This window comes from Battus philenor, unplaced genomic scaffold (assembly GCF_028537555.1).
Source record: "Battus philenor isolate CCGP_79_NKW_IND1 unplaced genomic scaffold, ilBatPhil1.0.hap1 SCAF_1, whole genome shotgun sequence".
Classification (NCBI taxonomy): Eukaryota; Metazoa; Arthropoda; class Insecta; order Lepidoptera; family Papilionidae; genus Battus; species Battus philenor.
The window spans coordinates 1,905,942-1,928,042 of record NW_027181661.1 but is presented as its reverse complement, the minus strand read 5'-3'; the positions used below and the strand labels follow the sequence as shown (position 1 = coordinate 1,928,042).

At 31.0% G+C, this 22,101-nt stretch overlaps 1 protein-coding gene across 1 annotated transcript; it reads right to left on the bottom strand.

Annotated features, from left to right (window-relative positions):
- Positions 1 to 228: 228 nt before the first annotated feature.
- Positions 229 to 12,299, bottom strand: LOC137919236 (UDP-N-acetylglucosamine--peptide N-acetylglucosaminyltransferase 110 kDa subunit-like). Its single transcript, XM_068762635.1, has 7 exons — positions 12,065 to 12,299; positions 8,696 to 9,090; positions 5,960 to 7,191; positions 5,598 to 5,886; positions 5,342 to 5,522; positions 3,019 to 3,123; positions 229 to 408 (listed from the first exon to the last, which is right to left on the bottom strand). The coding sequence occupies exons 1-7, from the start codon at positions 12,181 to 12,183 to the stop codon at positions 252 to 254; spliced, it is 2,478 nt and encodes an 825-aa protein (XP_068618736.1). The 5' UTR covers positions 12,184 to 12,299; the 3' UTR covers positions 229 to 251.
- Between the last annotated feature and the right edge of the window lie 9,802 nt (positions 12,300 to 22,101).

Sequence of the window (22,101 nt, the reverse complement as noted above, 5' to 3'; positions counted from 1 at the left end):
AAATCTCAGACTTCTATCGGTGGGCTACATACATCTATCTGTTGTATTCGTAAAAGGTTAATTTGGTTATATGCCTGTCGACATTTCCGTCGGAATTTCATAAAAACATTATTTGTACCTACAAATGATTACGAGTTTTGTAAACTTATACCTTTGTAGACATTTTGAATCGTATTTTGACAGCGATAATATTTTATAACCTTAAAAATTACTCACCTTTACTTAAAACACGTAATTCAGTTCATTCTAATTTACTGGAATGCTTTAATGTGTTCCGGACGTTGTCCACTCTTATGCATTTCCCACATTTTGAAATACAAAGATTCCAAGCCGCGACAATATTGCTTGCAGTCGAATAATGTAGTCTCCAATCTTGCTTGCGACACCTTCGCTTGAATATATCTCCGACTGTAAATGACAGTTGCATAATATTGAATATAGGCAAAATATATTTTTATGTTATATATATACTAGCTGATCCCGCAAACGTTGTTTTGCAAAAAAATTAAAGTTTTTAATTAACAAATGTAAGATAAGGGTTGATCGTAGAGGGGTGAAAATTTAGGTTTGTATGTATTTTTGTATGCTGTATCATAATAAAATAAAAACCAAAAAAATTGTCTAAAAAATTAAAAATAAAATTTAGGGGTGGACCACCCTTATCACTTAGGGGTATGGAAAATAGACAGTAGCCGATTCTCAGACATACTGAATACGCATGTAAAATTTGGTAAAAATCGGTCAAGCCATTTTATGTATATATATATATATATACATATATAAATATATTGATTTGTAATGTGTGTGTGTGTGTGGTTTAGGTTATACTTTAGTTAAGTTTATATTGAATTATGGTAAAATGGTTTTGGTTTAAGATGACAACATAGTGTAAAAGAGTCGAAGGACGGTATTTGATCCCGGGACCTTAGATCTACGTCTAGGGGTATGATTGCATGCATATAGTATACATATATATTTGTATACTAGAATAAAAAATGAGAAGATTCGCAGGAGAACAAAGATGACTGACGTAGGTAGGTAGGATTGACTGTCTAAGGTGAGAGTAGGTAGGGCACATTGCTCGGTTTTGGGCTGAAAGCTTCTAGAGTGGCGATCACAAGTCGGTAGACATGGGTAGACCCGGAACTAGGTAGACCGGCGGCATAATTAAAGTCGAGGGAAATCGCCAGATGCAAGCAGCGTAGGATCGATTATCGAATCGATCTTTGGTGTGACCTTTGCTTTGTAGTGGGCGCCCATAGGCTTAAAAAAAAGATATACTAAAACCTAATACAGACATATTTAAATCCTTTGACGCAAGTGACGCAAGTTTACAACTTATCGTAAAACACTTATGAATTTTATTGTACTTTCTAAAGTATATACATTATTTAAGTTGGTTAGAATAATAGAGCATTGTTTTATTTTATTTATTTATATATTAATCCTTATTATTACCCATATACGTTCATTTAAAGTGACAACTCGTGTATATAACGAGGGTAATGTAAAAAGATCACAATTTGTAATAAACTAAAATTAGATTATGCTCTCCTATAAGACATCTGAGAAGAACCCACGACAAACTCTGGCGGTATTTTTGTGGTCAATTTTACAATTGAATTATAGCAGTAGTTAAAGAAATTAATTCGCAAGCTCTTTTATGATACTACAATATATTTTTTTTAAGTTTTTTCGGATCATTACTTAAATTTATACGAAGATAATTTTTAAATTATATATATATATATATACACTGTGGTCACTCCATGTGACTTCTGGTAATTCAGGGCGAGGAGGCCGGCCGATATATACGGGGAGGCCGTTTTGACGATTTAGGAGATAAAAATCGAATCGAAAAAGGTTTTGAAGGCTATATCGAAAAATGAGAAGTGGAAGAAGCGTTGCCAAAAATGCCTTTAATCAGAAGATTATATATGTTATCAGCACGTGCATTGGTAACCCAGCAAATAATTAAGACTATTTTAGGTCGCGGTTCTTATATATAATTCACACTAAACTACTTTCTCCAAAAGAATCTTAACTAGCATCTAACAAAGCGTTTAACTTATAATTATTCATAGTATCTAACGGGAGTTTACTCAGGAACCTAGACGGTCGGAGTAGGAACGAAGAAGTGGTCGCACGAAAGTAATTTTAAAAACTGGACATTGTTAAGGCGCCGTTAAGAACAAACAATTCACCAATGATTATCATGATATCAAAAATTTATCATAAAAATTACTAGACTTCAAGTAAGTTTTAAATAGTTCACGATTTTAGTTAATAAATAGTTTAAGAGACTTAGAGATTGTAACATGCAAAAATGTGTGCAAAATAGAATTTCGGAAATTTTAAACTGTAATGTAAAAACTATGATACGCTCAGTAATGCCTGTGGAATATAGATCTTAGTAAAAAACAGAAATGTCTCTTCCTACCGGTTCTATTGGAATTATATGTGTGGGATAAATGTCCAGCTGTGAACGTTATTCGGCTCTAATGAAAATTTTGATTATGATGATAGTTTAACACATAAAACCATTACGGCACGGTTTATGCAGTTTTTTCCACGGACCCCCCTTTAACGCCCTTTCCTGAGGCGCGGTACAGCGGTTTCGGTAGCAATATAATAAGGGAGAATAGAAGATTAGTTAGAAGATAACTAAAACAATTAATAATTGTTTTGATTTGTGTTTAACCTATATTATAAAATATTAATAAATTTATTTTATGATAAATAAAATAAAACATTGTTCTATGTAAGGGGCCAGTATAAAGTTTCTGTGCTGCAAAAGCATTTAAAGTCCAGTTGTATGTATGTTTATATATGTAATATTATATAACGACGCATAGCATTTATTTAATATATTGAAATAGCTTCAACATTCGCACATGTATATCATTCTTAAATTTTATTATCAATGGTTGAGTTAAAAAACGTTAATATGCATTTATTATAGCAAATAAATTCGCTAGCTGTCATATACAGAATATATGATTTATTATCTGTACTTACTATTGTTCGCTCGTCCCAAGTTTAACAGCGATGTCCAAATACGTTCCACGATCTTTCGCGATTAGTTCCGGACAATTAAGACTTGTTAATAGTGAAGCGGCGACTCTGTAATAAATAGTTATATAAAAGTTAATCATTTGAAAAATTGCATGTATTTTTAATAGAAAACCGACACGTAACTGGACCATCGAACCCTAATTCGTAGAAACATTTGATTTTAATAAAAACTTGCAGTGATACACAGACTCAACAAGAGATCATTAGTACGGAATGGAAACAAAAACATGATGTCTTGTCGTGACATCACATAGGAATATTCTTAGTAAAATCTTTCAAAATTACTTAGTAAATATTCGCTAGATTATTCTTCAATGGGATTTCCACCAGTGTACTAAATCATCACGATATCTCTAAAACCATAAAGCCTAGATTCTTGAAATTTGTTAAAAAATATTTTTACTTTAAGTAGAGATCAGCTAATAAATGATTTTACAAAATTCTACCCAGTAGGGCTGAGAGGGGGCAGATATTTAGGCACCTAGATAACAAAATTCAAAACTTCTCTCTATATTTTACGCCCCGTGAAATATGCAAGTGACAGCTTGTATTGCATAAGGTGGAGCAAAAGTAATGTCGTAATGCGAACGTAGCTTAATTTTTACAAATGGCGTCAAATATCACTGTGCTTTGATATTTATAATGTAGATATATTTAGAATTAGGTAGCATAAATTCATAGAGTATATCTAATATATATCCCTGATATATATCCCCCATTTTTTACACATTCAAAAGTTACCGACACGCCACAATCAAATTTAAAATTTTAATAAAAAACGCGGTTAAACAACTCAATCATCAATTTTATTTCTTGATAAAAATATCTTAAACGAAGAATTTGGTAATAATGAGATTGTATATCCATTAAAATAATATTTATTTTAGTTCACAAACCGCCTTGCTATCAATACAAAATAGGCCACGCCATCGACGTACACCGTCGTATTATTCCGTCGTTTGTGCAAGAAATAAAATATATTGATTTTACGTTTATAAATAGCTATTTCGCGTCTTAACGAAATTATGAAAATTAATTCGAACAAATGGGTTGGGTCCTTCTCAAGTATTGCGAAGCGTTTGGCAATTCATTGTTTAATATTAGAACCACTAAATTAGAGGGTTTCTTCGTATTTTACACTTTCATTTTTCAATTTGATATTTCTTTAAATATATTTTGATTGGTTATAGGTGTAAACGGTTTAAAAGGGGTAATTGAATAGCTCTTTTGCTGTCATAAATATTATTATGATAATATTATAAAAATTTGCATATTAAAATTAATTATAGTTTACTATCTCTCCTTCTAGACTTTGTACTTCCAGAAGTTTTCGTATGTTGAAGTTATGTCTATTAAATTCCAATAGAAAAATTAATTTATGTAAAATATTTGCGACTCATCACATTCTATAGGATGATTGTAAATAGACGTGACGTGAGACTTTTTGTCAAATGTATACTCCTTTAAACCTTTCACATCTATAACCAATTACTCTATTTAATTAATGCCTCTTCTGGGACTAAAGAACGAGGTGGACATATTTGTTCGTTACACAGACATTCTCGGGCTGTATAACAGTGTTCATCATACTGTGGTAGCAATATCACATCACACGAACTCGTGAGACTCAATAAGATCGCAAGATTTATCGATGTGGCGAATACTACCTGAGGATGATGATATGAAGTAGGGATATTGTTAGGGTGTCGTTAAAATAGATTAGGAGACTTATTTTTTTACTTAAACACCTATGATAATAATACTAAAAGATGTTTCCAATAAAGGGATTAAATTTTACTCATAACAACAATTGTGTTTGAAGTTTGGCTTCATCGTGGTAATTGTCAATGTTACAATATACACAAATGATACGCTCAATAATAGATGCCCCTACCATCAGATATAAGTTACTAGCTGATCCCGCAAACGTTGTTTAAAAAAAAATTGATATTTTAATTTACAAATAAAAAATAAGGGTTGATCGTAGAGGGGTGAAAATTTATGGTTGTATGTATTCTTGTATGTTGTATCATAAAAAAATAAAAACAAAAAATTTCGATAAAAAAATAAAATTTTTTTTTTAAGTGTGAACAACCTTTATCACTTAGAGGTATAGAAAATAGATAGTAGCCGATTCTCAGACCTACTGAATACGCATATTAAATTTGGTAAAAATCAGTCAAGCCGTTTCAGAGGAGTTCAAGTTCGAACACCGTGACACGAGAATTTTATATATTAGATTAAAAAAAAAGAAATATCTGCATACCGAGAGGCTAAGGTAACTCCAGGTAATGTAACCATAGGAGTACCCGTCCAAAGTATATCCATGGCGGTTGTGTGTCCATTACACAGGGGTGTGTCTAAACAAACATCCGCCAATTGACCTCTTCTCACATGTTCCTCCTTACAAGCTATTTTTGAAAATATCACACGTTTGGGTGACAACCCTGAAAAATTAAATTTAACGGATTATTTTTAAATCGAAAAGGTTTTAGTTTATACACATTAATAAATACACTTACCTAAGCTCTGAACATATCTCAATACGTTAGGTTCACCGGCTGCAGGAAAACTCAGCAACCAGAGAACGCTATTTGGCACCATTTTCAATATCTCTACCCAAGTTTCTAATATTCTCGGATCAGTCTTGTATAACTGATTAAAATTACAAAATACTACAGCATCATTTGGTAGACCGTATTGATCCCTTGAAGTATATATTGCTCTATCTATAACTTCTTCACCAGTATTCAATTTTAGTTTAGTATCTATCGATATGCCATTGTATATAATTGTATCGTTAAAGTTAACCTTAAAATATTTTGAAAAAGATTAGATTTGCTAATAAAATTACGTATATACAGATATTTAAATTAAATATTACCTTCTCTTCTTTATTATCTACGAACATTTGTGATATATAACTCGGAATGTATATTTTGTTTTCTACTAAATCTATTGGTTGTTTATCTTCGAATACAACTTTTAGTTTCTCTTCACTTACTTTAAAAGAATGTTTTGAATGTAATCGTTTTGGTATATTAATTATTGATATACTCTTAGAAGCTTTCTCATTATCGAACTCTACTTTGTATCGCTTGATTAGATGTGGAAACATTTGTTTATGATCACCTATGAAGTACGTGAATGGCATATATGCGAATTTCTCGCTGAAGTCTTTAGACGCTGTCATCGGACATGATGTTTCGTCTGTTATGACGTAATCCATATAATCAGCACCACTCGTACCAGGGTATCCTAGCCACATGACTTGTATCGGAGCAGGTTTCAGTGCAAATATTTCATTTCTCGCACCTTTAGTGTAACCATTCATGTTTACCAAAATGTTTATGTCATCATTGTTAATCATTTTAGCTGCTTCTACGTTGGAAGATACTTTCGATAAATCAATAAAATGTTCGGATTCCTTTACTATTTTTCTACGGAATGTTGTACCATCGTCCGGGTTTAAAGCGTAACAGAAGATTTCTACTTCGTCACGATTATGAAGTCCTGGTATTGACTGCATAAGATGTGATGTTGGATGGTTGCCAAAATCACTGCTAACATAACCTATTCTCAATCTTCGATCATTCTTAAAGTTATATTGAAAAGTTATTTCGCCTGACATTTTAACTCTCTCTGTGTATAGATTTGCGTGTTTTTCCGCAATTTTTCTTCTCGCTTTATTTGACAATGGATAAAGAATGGAATGATGCGGATGTATAGATGGTAATTTATCTGAACGAAGCTGTTTTTCTACTATTTGTTTTATGTTATCCATCCTCTCGTCATAGTTGTCCCAATCGCACACTATTTGCAAACAGTGAGTTAAATTACAATACGCATCATGGAAGTCAGGTTTAATTTTCAAAGCATTTTCATAGTACATAATAGCTTCGGTTATATTTCCCATGTCTTTTAATATACTTGCTAAGTTACAGTGGGCGTCCGCGAACATGGGATTAAGCTCAATGGCCTTTTTAAAGCATATAAGGGCGCCACTTACGTCTTGAAGCTCTCTAAATGTGTTTCCCATGTTACTGTACGCATCGGCAAATTTCGGTTGAATATTTATCGCTTGACTGTAATGCATCAATGCTTCGTGTAGCTTACCTAAAAACAATTTTAAACATGTTATGACCGACTGTTTAGGTCATGAAAGGAGTACCATAAAAGTCTAAATAAGAAAAAAACTTAACCCTTTCAATACTGTGGGATATATTGTCTCATAGAATTTCTAATATTTACTTAAATAATTTAAATGCTTAGAAAGGCTTAGGGATCTGGGATTTTAGTACTGTACGGTCATAAATCTCTCTGCTTTGTTTCCGTTTGCTGTCTATTTTTTTTCTTTTCTATAAAATTATGTCAGTTTAGATATTGCCTGCAAACAGTAGATACGTGACAAACTTATTACTAATGAATTGCCAAGTAAGCTTTATATTTCACGGACCCTTCCGCTACGTGAACTCATGTCAGTCGAAAGCTGTAAAAGCCTAGGGACTATCAGCACAAACATCTTCGAAACAGTACATTAAAGTAATCTGTACATTATTTTAATTTACTTATTCACTGTGCAGCTATTTTCAAAAATAATAATTGCGCTTATTAATTATTGGGATATTATGTTCCTACAGTAATAAGTAACCTATATATTCAAAATTATTTACTTTCATAAAATACTGTTTGGACACATGCGATCCACTTAACAATACCATTGGAACAATATGTTCCAATTATTATTATTGCCATAATCAATAACCATTCTATTTATTTAAATATTTATTTTTCCCGTAAGATTAAATTAACAGTAAATATTTTGTGAAATAAACATTACATGAATTATTTATATAAAAAAATCGTATAGAAAGGGTTAAGCCCCCTTGTAACGGCTTTGATCAACATAGAAATCAAAGCTGTGAAGTTTACAAATGTGTGATAAAAATTCTAATTAAAACTCGTGCTAAATAATATCTTGAGCAATTTTTTTCTTTATCATTAATGCAGTAGTTAAAGAAATTTAAATCTAACCAGTGTTATTATGTATTTTTTAAATAGACATTTAAAATTGTTTAAAGATATTTCAAAAGCATTACAAGGGAGTTTCTATCGAAATCTCACGTCTACAAAGACACTTATATATATACTCGTATATAGGGAATGGCAAAAAAGTCGTCATTTAATTTGTAATATAATTTAGGTACTTTTACCATTTTATTAATTTAATATTTTATTACTTTTAGAAGTACAGAATTATCAGACATATGCGTGTGGTCTTAGTTCGGTTTTATAATGATGTTTTCGTTTTTTAACACTTGGCGTGATATTATAAAATATATTGTATATTATAAAAGATGATATGAACGATAGTGAACTATAATTTGTAGTATACATAATATTAGAGGAACCGGAAAGTAATGTCGCTTTCTTAGGTTAAATTCACACGACAACAATTTTCACAAATTAATATTTTTAATCAACAATATATTTACCTACTACACAAATTTTCATTGCCGGAGCGTTAACAAATCATTCGGATTTTCTGTAAAATATAGACAGAAACGACTTTACTTTTCGGTTCCTCTAATACAAATTAAAATTTGATAATAAAACTCACCTTGCTGTTGTAACAAAGACCCCAAATTGCTATGCGTGGCAGCAAAATTAGGGAAGAACTCTAAAGCCTTCATATACAACGCAGTGGCTTCATCTATCTTTCCCTGCTCTCTCTTAACGTTTCCAAGGTTGTTTAACGTATCTACGTGTGATGGGCATAAACGTAGTGCTGCGTTATAACAATCCTCTGCTTCCGCCACGAGTCCTTTCTCTTTAAGCGCATTGGCAAGGTTACAGTAGGCGTCAGGGAAATTTGGCTGTAGTTCTATGGCTCGTTTATATGTGTCTATAGCAAGGTCTATAAGACCCTGTTTGTAATATAGACAAGCTAGATTTCCATGTACGATTCCGCTACCCGGTGACAGCTTAAGCGATTCCAGATAAACTGCAACAGCTCTGAAATTTAAATCATTTCGGAGAATATTAACATCAAATCAAAATACTGTTCTTTTGAAGTACATCGTTTAATATATCTGTAGAGATCCTGCTTAGTATTGTTGTCATGCTGACCACCATAATTCTGCAATTACGATTCATGTGTCCATGTTGGCTACGTGTTTGTTTAAGTATGTCTATGATCTCAGAGAAAGATGATAGCCAAGAGTGATCGAAGAAGATGTATTCATATATATACAAAGTGTATTTACAATTTACACGACCCTAGCACAACGGCAACGATCACATAAGTGATGTCGTCCGAATTCAAATCGACATTCGAATTTAAACGTTCTAGAATTATATAAGATGAAAGCATTGTAGCAATACTGGCCAGCACGCATCACGAACACTGCTTATCTCATTTTGTCCGTTGAAAGTGAAGTTTTTAGGTACACATTTCGTCATATAAAGTATCGTTATTATTCATGAATAATATATATAAATATACAGTGATAGTTAGACGTATTAAAATGTACTGTGACATTTTAGAATCGATGTCTATACAAATAATTTAATGTCTAGAATTTATTGATGGTTCATGATCAAAAAAATAAGGAACATTCATTAAGTATTTACAAGGCAATTCATTTGTAATAAACGGAATCAGATTTTCAAATAAAATTTCGCGAAACATTATTAGACTACCATTACAAAATTCAAAGTAAATTGATCGGAAACGAATTTTTAATCAACAAACCAATATTATATATTATTGGAATCCTTGGCATTGATGTCGTTTGATTACATTTTAGGTTTTATCTGATAAAGTAAACATCGATTAATCTGGATTGTTAACTTTATTAATAGATGTGTAGTTATGGAGTTTCCTCCTGCTTCTTCTCCACAAGTATATAACTTTACGAAACAAATTATTAATTGATTAATAAATAAAAGTATATTATGTTAATAAAGATTTCTTATTTACAATCTCAATATTTGTTTCAATATTCCTAAGCCTATAATGTAAAATAATTAATATTTATTAATTAAATTTCACTATTGAAAATAGTTATACGTTTTGTTTTGACGAATATAATTTTTATTTAACAAAAGAATGATGTCATGTTTTATATATAGATGACAAGAATCAATTATTTGGATTTCATTGTATTGTTAAACTTTATTAAAAGAAGTGTTGTTGTGGATTTTCTTTCTGCTTCTTCTCCACAACTATGAAACCTTGCGAAGCAGAGTAGAATCAAAAATAAAAAGAATAAAAATTTTAAATAGATAATACGTTTGCGATCAATATCTCTTTATCTTTATATCAAATGGTAAAATCTAAACGTAATAACTGTTGTAATATGTAGTTTAATTTTACATTTGAAAGTACCAAGCGAGGTGTATCGACTTATAATTATGTAATTTAAAAGACCTATCATTACACCGGACACAATAACGCGATTAGATAAAAATCTAAAAGTAACAATCTATAGTGGTGCAGGACTTTTTGGTTTGAAAACCCTGAATTATTAAGGCAAGTGTATGGGTGTTTGACTATAAATTGGACAGACGAAAGACAGAAGGCCTTGTTTGAACGACGGAATTCTGAAGGAGGCTTTTGTCTAGTACTGGACGTCCTGTCGCTTAGTTGATGATGACGTAATTATAAATAAAAGGTATCGTAATCACAAAAATTAAAAAGATATTAAATTCAAATACTGTGGCAGAAAATGATATCGCGTTTAATATTTTATTTTACCACAAATAAAAGCAAAGATTTAAAACGGTCGTGATTGAAGTGTTCTCAACACGAGAATGGAGATTTAAAATTCTTTCTCAAAGAAGTAACCGTCGCTCGAGAGATTTTATTGAAGTACTCTCCGGGTCTTTTTTATTTTGATATTAGCATAACATTTAATATCTTAATGTATACTGAAGGTAATAAAATATCATATTGTACTTTGTAATTATTTGACGATGATTTTTAAGTTCTTTTTTATATAAAACAGTTAGGTTTATAGTAAAATGATAAAACAGTATAGTTTACGTTGTATGATAAATATGACAATAAGTTTAGTAATTTAAATATTGAATTAATTAATCATTGCGCAACTATTAAATTTTAACAATGATTTATTACAAAAAATTCGCATTGCAAATTCATTTATTTACACATTTACCAACAAGAGCATAGCTGTATACAGTTATAAAGAATAAAATATATCATTCTCGACTATAACATCTCAATAATTTAAAAACAAATCAGTTAATTCTTTTCTGTATAAAAGAAATTTATTTTTGAATGTAAAGGTAATTTTCGGTAAATTAACACATTTTTATATCGACTACAGGCTAAGCATTTCACCTGATATTATGTGATGAGGTCTAAGATGCTGCACGCTTGCTTGTATCACTCATGCATGATTACATCCTATTGGAATATCAATGGTTTCAGAAGTAATTAATGATGTAATGATAATATAGTAATAAAAAAACTTTTCTGAAATTGAAATATTTCAAATTAAAATATTTTTTTTTACTATATGCGCAGAACTGAAAAAGCTATTCCAAAGTGATAATTTTATAAATTGTGATTTTAAATAGGTGCTTTTAAGCTTTTCGCAGATAAATGACAATTACATTTACCTCTTTTAATTTCAGACATCTGCAATTCATTAACCTGTATAGATATAAACATAGCTGATTATATTTACGTTTTTTAATATTAATATAATATATTGGGAGAACCGGAATGTAATGTCGCTTTCTTAAGTTAAATTCACACGAATATATTTTTAACGAGTTTTTTTTTATAAACAATATATTGGCTTTCGTTATCAACATCCTTTTGCCGTCTAGTACATAAATGTTTAATGCCAGAGCGGTAAAAATTAATCGGTTTTTAAATAAAATATGTCGATAGTAACGACATTTCTTTCCGGTTCGTCTAATGAATGAAAAAACGCAGATGTCATGTTAATGTACTAACCTTTTGAGCTTATTTTTGAACCAGGCGACACATCCACCGGAGAGTTCAGCCGCTTGCGCCGTCAGTCGCGGCGGTGAGATGTTTATAACCGTATAAACGACCACGCATTGGTAATCCATAACCCGGGCATAACATCGGAGTCGGATCGTCACTGCGTTGCTCACGCGCAGGCGGCGGCGGAGTGGTCACGTCACGCGACACGCTGCCAACTTCCCCGGACGAGTCTACGCAATCCGTGACCTTCGACCGCGGACTCGGCGTGTTTTACAACAAATCACACTCGAAAGTACAGGGCATTTAGCTGCGAGATCACAACGAAAGTACCGGAAGTAAGGTTCAACATTGCCTATATACCACCCTTATATCCGACACACAATTGAACATTACTTACAAAAATTCCGGTCGTACATATTACAATATTATATAAGATAAAAATCCCGGACGTGTAATCGAACATATACGACGAAAAATCCGAACGTATATTCTAAGATTAAATACGACAAAAATTGTACACGTATAATCTAACATTAAATACGACAATAATTCCGTACGTATACTCGCGACAAAAAATCCGGATGTATATTTAAAAATTTATACTACACAAGTTCCGGGCGTAAATTTGTATATTATACGACTAAAATTTCGAACGTGTAGTCGAACATTATATATGACGAAATAATCGTAAATACACACATATATATATATTTGAAAAATACACCGAAAAAATATTAATACATTACAATGAACCGTCACATCTTGAGTAGTGTTATTCAAAATTCCCGGTATACAATGCCAAAATATTTCAACAAAACATCACGTTTTGTCAATAGAAACAGCTGATGTTAAGTCGCGCTTTTGCAAATGAACGTAATACGGTAATCGGCAATGAAATGTGTTGATATGACGTGTTTTTTAACGGCAATAAAACTGTTATATACGTTAATAAAACATTAAACGTTGGGCGGACCGGTGATATTGATTTTCGTGGTGTAGCGAAGTGGCGGCGTGTAGCTCTGACGAGAGCTCGGAGCAACTGCGGACCCAGGCAATGCCCGCCATTGTCAGTACCATACAGACATGTTCATCTCTCAATTATACCGCCCTAATAACTCACTGAACATCGCTTAAAACGAATATAAAAATTATGCACACATCAGAAGTGATTAAACAGAATCATTGCTGTAACCTTTTATTTATTAATGAGATTTGATCGATATTTATTGCCATTGCAATAAAAAATTACCGTTTTCGTTTAAAATTTCATTCAATATTTATTTATTATAAGAGTATTTATTTAATTATTCATATTTCTAGACCGTTCAATAATAAAATACAAGTAATTTTTTAATCTAAATATCATAATTCAATACATTAAATATATACATAAGTTTCAAATTTAGAATAGTGAAAAGTTAATATTTTTAGAAAAATGTTTTTAAATGTATTTTCCAAAAAAAAATAGATTTTCATACGAATGCATCTAAAAAAGACCGAATCAAAATCGGAACGCATCGCTGTCGAATGATTACGACAATATACAATAAATATTTTAAATTAGCCAGTAACAACTAATGTCATTTATAAATCTGTTATTTTTTTAATTATTTTCTTAATAAAAATAAAAAAAAATTTCAGGAAATATATTTTAAACACTTTCCTAGACGTTTCTCGTAGTGCAGAAAATTATTGTCAATTCATAATGTATTTAAAAACATATTTCCTACATATATCAGATTTATCAATTTATTTTGTTGATTTAAATGTACAAAAAATCGATTATCAAATGAACGCATCTGAAAGCATGATTCTAAATCCGATCGTATCGTTGTCGAATGAATACAACGTAATACAATAAATGTTTTTATGTACAATATGAATGTTATTTACATTCTTTTTTGTAGCTAAATGCGTCTACGGAATACAATAGTCGTTTTGTTCGTGGAATGTTATTTTTTTATGACACAAGATAAACGCTATATGCTATATGGCTGCTATATTTCCTTTGTTGTAACGACGGAACAAAATAGAATGTTTTTCAAACTGCACAGATAAAATAAATATACATACACGTGAAATTTAAAAATAAATATATTACTAATGTATTTTATGAATAAAGATTTAGTTCAGACAATCTTGAGATGAACATGGATTATTTAACGTGAAATTATATTCACAAGATAGCTTCAATTTTGTTTAATAAATAGAATACAATAAAACATTAATATTAACTTAAATAATACATGTATTTTATTTATTATTAGATACATTTATTTGAAAAGTTATACATAAAAAACAATATAATAAAATTTAAAAAAAAAACTATTTTAAAAATAATACGACTTTAATAAATGAAACCGAATAGTTATTTGACAGTATATATGTATTTATTACATTCGTTAAGATGCGTTCGGGTAAAAAAAATGCGTTCTGTTTTCAAATATTTTAAATTAATAATTCTTTTGTATTTGTTTATGGACTCATTTAAGCGTTTTCTATGAGAATATAACTGTGAAAGATAAAATTGTAAATAATTTAAATTATATAATAATACTTCTATGTGACCAGACCAGAGATGGAAGGACAAACTGTAGAATTCCTTTAGGAGATATCGAGTTTGTCTTTTTATTTTATCTTATAATATCTAATCTTACCAGATTGTTAATCCTTAGTAGCCTGATTTATGAAAGTGATTTTTTTTAATATTACTATGTTTGCTTGAGGGTCTAGATGAAGGGAAAAATAGTTTTTTTTTTATTCCGTTGGAAATAATATTATACAACAGTAAAATACGTACAGCCAACCTATAAAAACCTAATAGTAATGTGAACATTTGGTTTAAAAAATTGGTATCAAAATTGAAACTCTAGGCTATTACGGGTTAAGCCATTGGATCTGAACGAAAAGACGGATGGGATTATAAGTATATCAATCAGATCTCAATACTTCATAAAGTGAAAGAATATTACTCGGACTTGAATAACGATAACCTATCAATTTTAACCGCTTCGAATAAACAGGATTTTAACTCTTAGATTAATAGATATTAAAATGTATGCTTTACATTATTTTCTTCATATATAACTCAATATCAACTGATTGCAGTGGTCCCAAGGTGATTGAAGCCTCCCAGAATTCCCAAGAGGGAGAGGGCGTCCAAAAGGTGGTCTAATATCGGAAAGAAACTGGAAACCCTTCAACTTGATGCAGGGACAACCCAGGATAGAGTGGCCTGGCACAAATTGATAAGGAGACCCGACCCCAACTAAAGGGAAAAGGGAAGGAAGAAGAAGAAGTCAACTGATTGCAGCGGTATGAAGCAGTGGTACCCCGGTAGAGGACTGAAACGCGATCGTATGTCGAGGGTTCTACACGAATAGACACGATAGAGTCTTATGTATAATTCACACTTTGTGCATTAATTACGAGTATGTACGATTTTCACTGCACACAAACAAGTTACTAGAGCATGTGCAGTAGCGAACTTTATTCACTATGATAATAAACATAGACAAGTTTCCAGAGGATGGGCCACAGCATTATTATAGTACACTCAAACAGCAGTGAACTGTGGTAGCTCGGTATAGGACTAAGACTTACGTTCATGGGTTCAATTTCCCGGGATATATAATTCATAAACTGCTCATTAACAAGTTTAAAGAGCAGCAGCGTCTTCTGCGTACTATAATAGCACACTGCGATCACCATATCGACTATCAAGCGTGGCGATTACGGAATATCCCCCAATAGATATCTTTGGCGGAGGCCTATACTTTGTATTTTTTTTATGGCTCCTGTTATTGGGAGCCTCTCGTACCCCCTATCTGGTGTGGGACAGGTACTTTTTGTTTACATTTATTTTATTTTTTCACATACTTTTTTTTATTTCTTTTCTTTCTTTCATACTTCATATTATCTGTCGTTCATTTCTTTCTTTCCACAATTCCACTATCTTTCTCTTTCTCTCCGTATCGCCTTTCATTCATTCCTCATTACTTTTACATTTTCTTATATTCTATATCACATTTTTTAGTTATACGAGTATTCTATTTTTATTCTATATCACATTACTTTATTATGCTTTTATTTTATCTTTGTGTTACTTGTTTACAATTTTTAAATTTTTAGGTCTTTGTTTTTATCTATTGCTTTTCCTATAATTTTTTTACAGAGGTGAATGAACTTTGTTTTAGTTTTTTCGTCGCATATCAGGGAGGCTATGGTTTCCTCCCTGATTTTTACGCCAGACCGGCTATACTTTGCAGTTGTCTGTGGGCTAAGGAACGGTCACATTGATTTTTGAATTCCATTTTTAAAAGATTGTCACACATAAATATAAGAATAAGGTTAAAAATTTAAAATAGACTATTTTCATATGACAGTAAAATATTAAAATCAATGTTGATATATTGTTTACTTGCCAAATTTCATTTGACAGATAATCTAGTGTTTATATTTAAATACTAATTTCGTTGCCAAGGTTAGTGTCTTATCTACTTCAACTGTCATTGGATTTCCGTGTCTCTCACGGTTGGCAACATTCGGTCCGTATTAATTTCTGGCAATCTTATACGTACACATTTAACATTTGTATGTGTCTGAAAAGCTTAAAATTAAAGAATTTACAATCAAATTAAGCTTGATATTATTTTATATTTCAACTTAAAGTTTCGTTCGTTAGTAAACATAACTTGATTTGATTTAAATTATTACTTCAAAAGCAATGAATTTTCTTACTAAATAATACATGTTTTTATTATTACATCCTGATTCGTTTATAAACAGTAGAAATTTACAATTTCTGTATGTATTTATTTCGGTGAAACTTTAATAAGTGAATCCATAAGATTGATTTTAACTTATTTGCTACTTATAAGATAACCAATTTAAGTCGTTGTTTTTATATCTGATTAAGAAGTCCACTGAATGCTAGCTTTTCTTTAATAAATTCTATAGTACCAGTTGAAATCGGCCTGCGCCTAGCATCTCTAAAAGAGCTTAAGAATATTGTCTGTTCGATTTGTGAGTGAACGTCTTGCGCTGGACATGCATGCCTTTTGTTTCTACTCAAGAAACCTTAAGACTGAGATTTTAAAGTCGTCAGTCCTGCGAATACGTTAATAAATAATTTAAAAAGGAAATGATTTTCATTTCCCTTCTGCGTCGTCACAGTCTTTAGACTCCTGCTGTAAGGCTTAGGACTCCTCCATAGGGGATATACCATAACTGCTACGATAGGGTATTATGGTACGCATAGGACGCTGTCCATCTTCTGGAAACTTCTTTGTGAGCAGTGACAATCCTTTATGCACAAAGTGTGAACAATGTATAACACTGTATCCCAGGATTCGAACCCGCGATCAAAAATTGCTATTTCTCTGGTTAAATATTAAACAATTAAATTAGAAATGTTCATTTGTTAATGTAAAAGACGATTGTAGACTTGAATGGAACTTGGCAACGTGCATGCCACGAAATATGATTTTAAAATGTTGGTAGTATGCCACAATACAAGCACAGCTGTTCGCAATTATAATGAGAAATGAATACGAATTCTCATTTGGTTTGTTTCCCACATAACCCTGTACTCCCAGAGAGCAGGATATCTTGTATCCTGAAAATTCCTACACCCAAACAAAAAAAGATTATATACTTTAGGTAAGGTGAACAGCTGCACCTATTAATATTTATATATAACTGAATAATTAATTATAAAACAAAGTTATCACTTCAAAATATGCTATATTGATTTTTTTTTCTTGAATTGTAAAAGGTCTATAAATTCTTACAATACAAGGGACTTACTGACGGAAAAAGTTGAGAATATATCTGTAAATAAAAAAAAGCAAGACATTGTAAATGAAATATAATAATGATAGTAATAGATAACGGTAATAAAAAAAAGTGGAAGTATGTCAATGACAGGTTATGTAATGTTTACAGAATTGATTACTAAGAAAGAAAATAATTGAATGTACTCTGCCAATGGGAATAGATATCTCAGAGTACACGTGTCAGCTTCGTACAGTTCGTACGAATATATGTATGTATGCATAGTGTTGTTTTGTACTAATTATTATAAATTAAAAAATGCAAGAATGGAAAACTTTTTTATTAGATTAGTTTTAGACATATACAGACAAGCAATTATAACTATAGGATATAACTAAGTGAAGTTTAGTTTTTTACAATTAAATATGTCTTAAATAATGACATACTATCAGTCCATTGACTCGAAAGACTACTAACATTAGACTAACAGAATTAAGTACCATTTGAAATGTAAATAAAATCAAATAATAATAACTATAATTATTTCTCTATTTCGTACACTATAAGACTGATAAGGATGTGTTTACACGGATGTATTTAATATACATAACAACAATATTTGTATGATAACATTTGTTTTGACTGACGTTAAATGTTTGATATATACGCGTTTTACTTTGTAGTTTATATGGAATGAGATAGATATTTTTTTTTACAATTTTCGTCGCATTTTTTTTCTCTCCTTAACAACCTTATATGGTGTCTTCGTTGTTATAAGCCATATGTGTACTGCAAGGCATAGGTCTCCCCCAAAAAAACCTATAGGGAAACATACTACAACGGGTTGGCGATCGTGTAGTATTATGGTACGCAGTGAACAGTGTTGTCCATCTGAAAACTCTATAGTGTGTACAAGCAATCCCATATAATTAATGTATAAAGTGTGAATTATATAAATTTGTATTTATGAAATTGAACCCGCTACTTATGATTGCATATCTTAGTATTCTATTGCTAGGTTACCACTGCTTGGAAAAAGATTTACTGCAAAAAATAAAAATACTAATTCATATATATATTCTAATGTTTTAATTTTATTTTTTTTAACAACAAACATAATCATTGAAAATTAGCAACCGCTGCATTAAATATTGGATATAGTATTACATTAAATGATGTAAAATATTACTTTGATATTAATAAAAGATATTTCAAGTGAGAAACCACTTCAACATGGAGCTATTGAGAAATTATCTTCTCCATTATACATGAGTGGAAACCGATTTCTTAAGTATCTCTCGAACTTCTGATCTCTTCAACTGCTTCAGAATTCAAAATATTTACGAACAAAAAGTTTGATATGATTTATTTGAAAATTCGAATGTTACAAATTCATTCTATTGCATTCGTTTAGTTCAAAAATTAATGCCGCATTATTTGGCACATTGCCTAAACCTGTTTCAAAAACTCACTCGAGATAATCCAAAACGGACGCCGTTTCATTTTTTTTTAAACTAATATTTCACACTCGGTCCGCTGGAAGCGATCCAATATATATTTGGTTAACCTGTAAAACATCATATTTTGATTTTATATTAAACAAACATGCTTTTTTTAAAGTACACTTCGAAAATTTAATGCTCCGTAAAATGTTTAAAGGAACGATGTATTTTTATAATATAAAGTGAAAACTTTTCTTTTCATGTCGCCAGTTATTTCGTACGTATATATTTATGTTTTTAATATACACAGGGTGATTGATAATTGCTATATGAACTCAACGAAATCCGGGATAATATACAATAGTCACCAACTCTACAGGAGAGTTGGCGACCGTAGTCTTATATTATATTAACCAGAAGACGCTGCTGTTCAACCTTTTTGAACTTATTTGTGCGCTTTGGTAATCCTATATAATTAAAGCACGAAGTGTGAATTAAATTAGATTATATACCGGGGATTGAACCTGCGATATAGATCGCAAGTCCCAGCCTTCCACCGTTGTGATACCACTTCTCATTTACTTAATAAATGTTAAATTTATAGCAACATTTAAATGGAATCGATTCGCTTGATAGACGACAAACTAATTAAGCCAAACTTATCTTAAGCAATAACAATCTACTTGAGTCAAATAAAGAGCTGTTTTACTAGGAAACGGATAAATAAATATCTAGATAATACCTTTTATTACATTTATTTCGTTCCATGATATTCAAATTTATACAGTTTGTATGCTTACTACAGTATAATGGTTTTTAACGAAGATATTTCGAAAAAAAAAAGATTTTAAATAAATATAATTATTCTATGCCTTATGGATCAAAGATATGGCAACGAGATAGTAGTCGTCGTTTCTAAGATATTTATAAGGGGATATACCATAATCGTCATTATCATAGTATAGGCATTATATTACGTAAAACAAGCTGCTATCCATCATCTTGTTTGTGAGCAGTTGCAATCCTATATAATTAAAGTATTAGATGTGAATAACATAAAACTATCACGAGAATCGAATCCACGACGTACGACCGCAAGTTTTAGTCCTCTACCGCTGAGCTACCATTGCTCAATGACACGGTACATACAAATATAAATCTTTGTTTTAATATTTTTCATTCATTATTATCATAAGTTCATCCAAAGGTTATCATTATTTTAAGAATCAAGAAGACTTTTTATTCCTTTGGCTTTCTTTTATTAAACAATAATAAGTTAAACTATATTCTGTACATACTGTTTCAAAAATATATTTCAATGTAAACAATATACAGAATGAATCGTTATACTTAATAACGCTTTAAAGGAGTTTAAAGTACTCGGCGATAAATATTGCACATCGATTATTGGAAAGAGACAATCGGCTAATTTCGGCTTCGTAGAGCGTTACCTCTGTCGCACACTACCTGTCAGACAGAGATAACGCTCTACGAAGCCGTAATTTTATGTGCAGTATTTATCGCCGGGTACTGTATGTATAGTTTGTCAGCAAAAAGTTTTAAATCATTTACATTTGATTTGAATCATTCCGTATAAGTTAATCACTCGTAAACATGTTTCATTATTTTTTTTTAATAAGAATTCGACAATCATATAGTTTTTTTTGAGCACAGATAATATATGAAATTCAATTTAACAGTGCAGATATTATACAATAATATATTTTACTAGCTGATCCCGCAAACGTTGTTTTGCAAAAAAAATATTTTTCATTATCAATTTAAAAATATGGGTTGATCGTAGAGGGGTGAAAATTTAGGGTTGTATGTATTTTTGTATGTTGTATCATAAACAAATAAAAACAAAAAATTTCGTCAAAAAAATAAAAAATTTTTTTAAGGGTGAACAACCCTTATCACTTAGGGGTATGAAAAATAGATAGTAGCCGATTCTCAGACCTAGTAAATACGCATATAAAATTTGGTAAAAATCGGTCAAGCCGTTTCAGAGGAGTTCAAGTTCGAACACCGTGACACGAGAATTTTATATATTACATTACGAAGTGATACGAGATCGAATTAGAAATGATGAGAAACAAAATCTCCTATGTAGTTCAAAGAAATGTTCTTCTGAAGTGACAGGTCTAGTGGTGAATAGACACCCAAAGCAGCTGAATGTGGGCAGCACAGGATCCGTCTTTGGTAGAAGTTTACCTTACAGTGGACGCCAATTACTTGAGAAGAAGAAACCTAATTTACCCAACGACTTTTCTTGCGATATTATTTTTAGGTTACTTATTATTTCTGAAACCATTTATCATTGAGTTTTGGTATGTTGTACTATACATAAATTCACATTAAATTACAGTGTTTACAGTATTGCATTGAAATAAACGGTACTAGGTTAGTATATTTTTTTTATAATTCCTTAAGATGTTATTTATATGGATTAAAAATGTATGTTCCTGTCAAACTATTGGCAAATGTAATAATGACCTTGATGCAATTCCGTCTACAGACTATCACGGTACAAAAACGGCCGCCGTCGTCGCGCGCGAGGTGCGTTACGAAGGTTACAAACGTAAATAGATATAATTATTTATATATTTTAAGAAAAACATACGATGATAATAGAAAATGATTTTAAAAAATTACATTAATTAGGCATTCCTACAGATAAAAAAGCATGTAAACGATGTAACAGATTAAAACATAACAGATAAATCGAAGACATTTAAGTATTCAATATCAAAATATGTTTATTCAAGTAGGCTTGCGCTTTTGAATGGACTATCAACTTAACATTATAAGCAGTAGGCTACCATT

What these genes read in the sequence shown, in the direction of transcription:
- LOC137919236 (XM_068762635.1), bottom strand. Translation starts at nt 12,183, where the DNA reads ATGGATTACCAATGCGTGGTCGTTTATACGGTTATAAACATCTCACCG. An exon ending in TAGATAATAAAGAAGAGAAG is followed by an intron (nt 5,887 to 5,959) that starts GTAATATTTAAT and finishes AAATATTTTAAG; the next exon opens with GTTAACTTTAACGATACAAT. An exon ending in GAGATATGTTCAGAGCTTAG is followed by an intron (nt 5,523 to 5,597) that starts GTAAGTGTATTT and finishes TTAATTTTTCAG; the next exon opens with GGTTGTCACCCAAACGTGTG.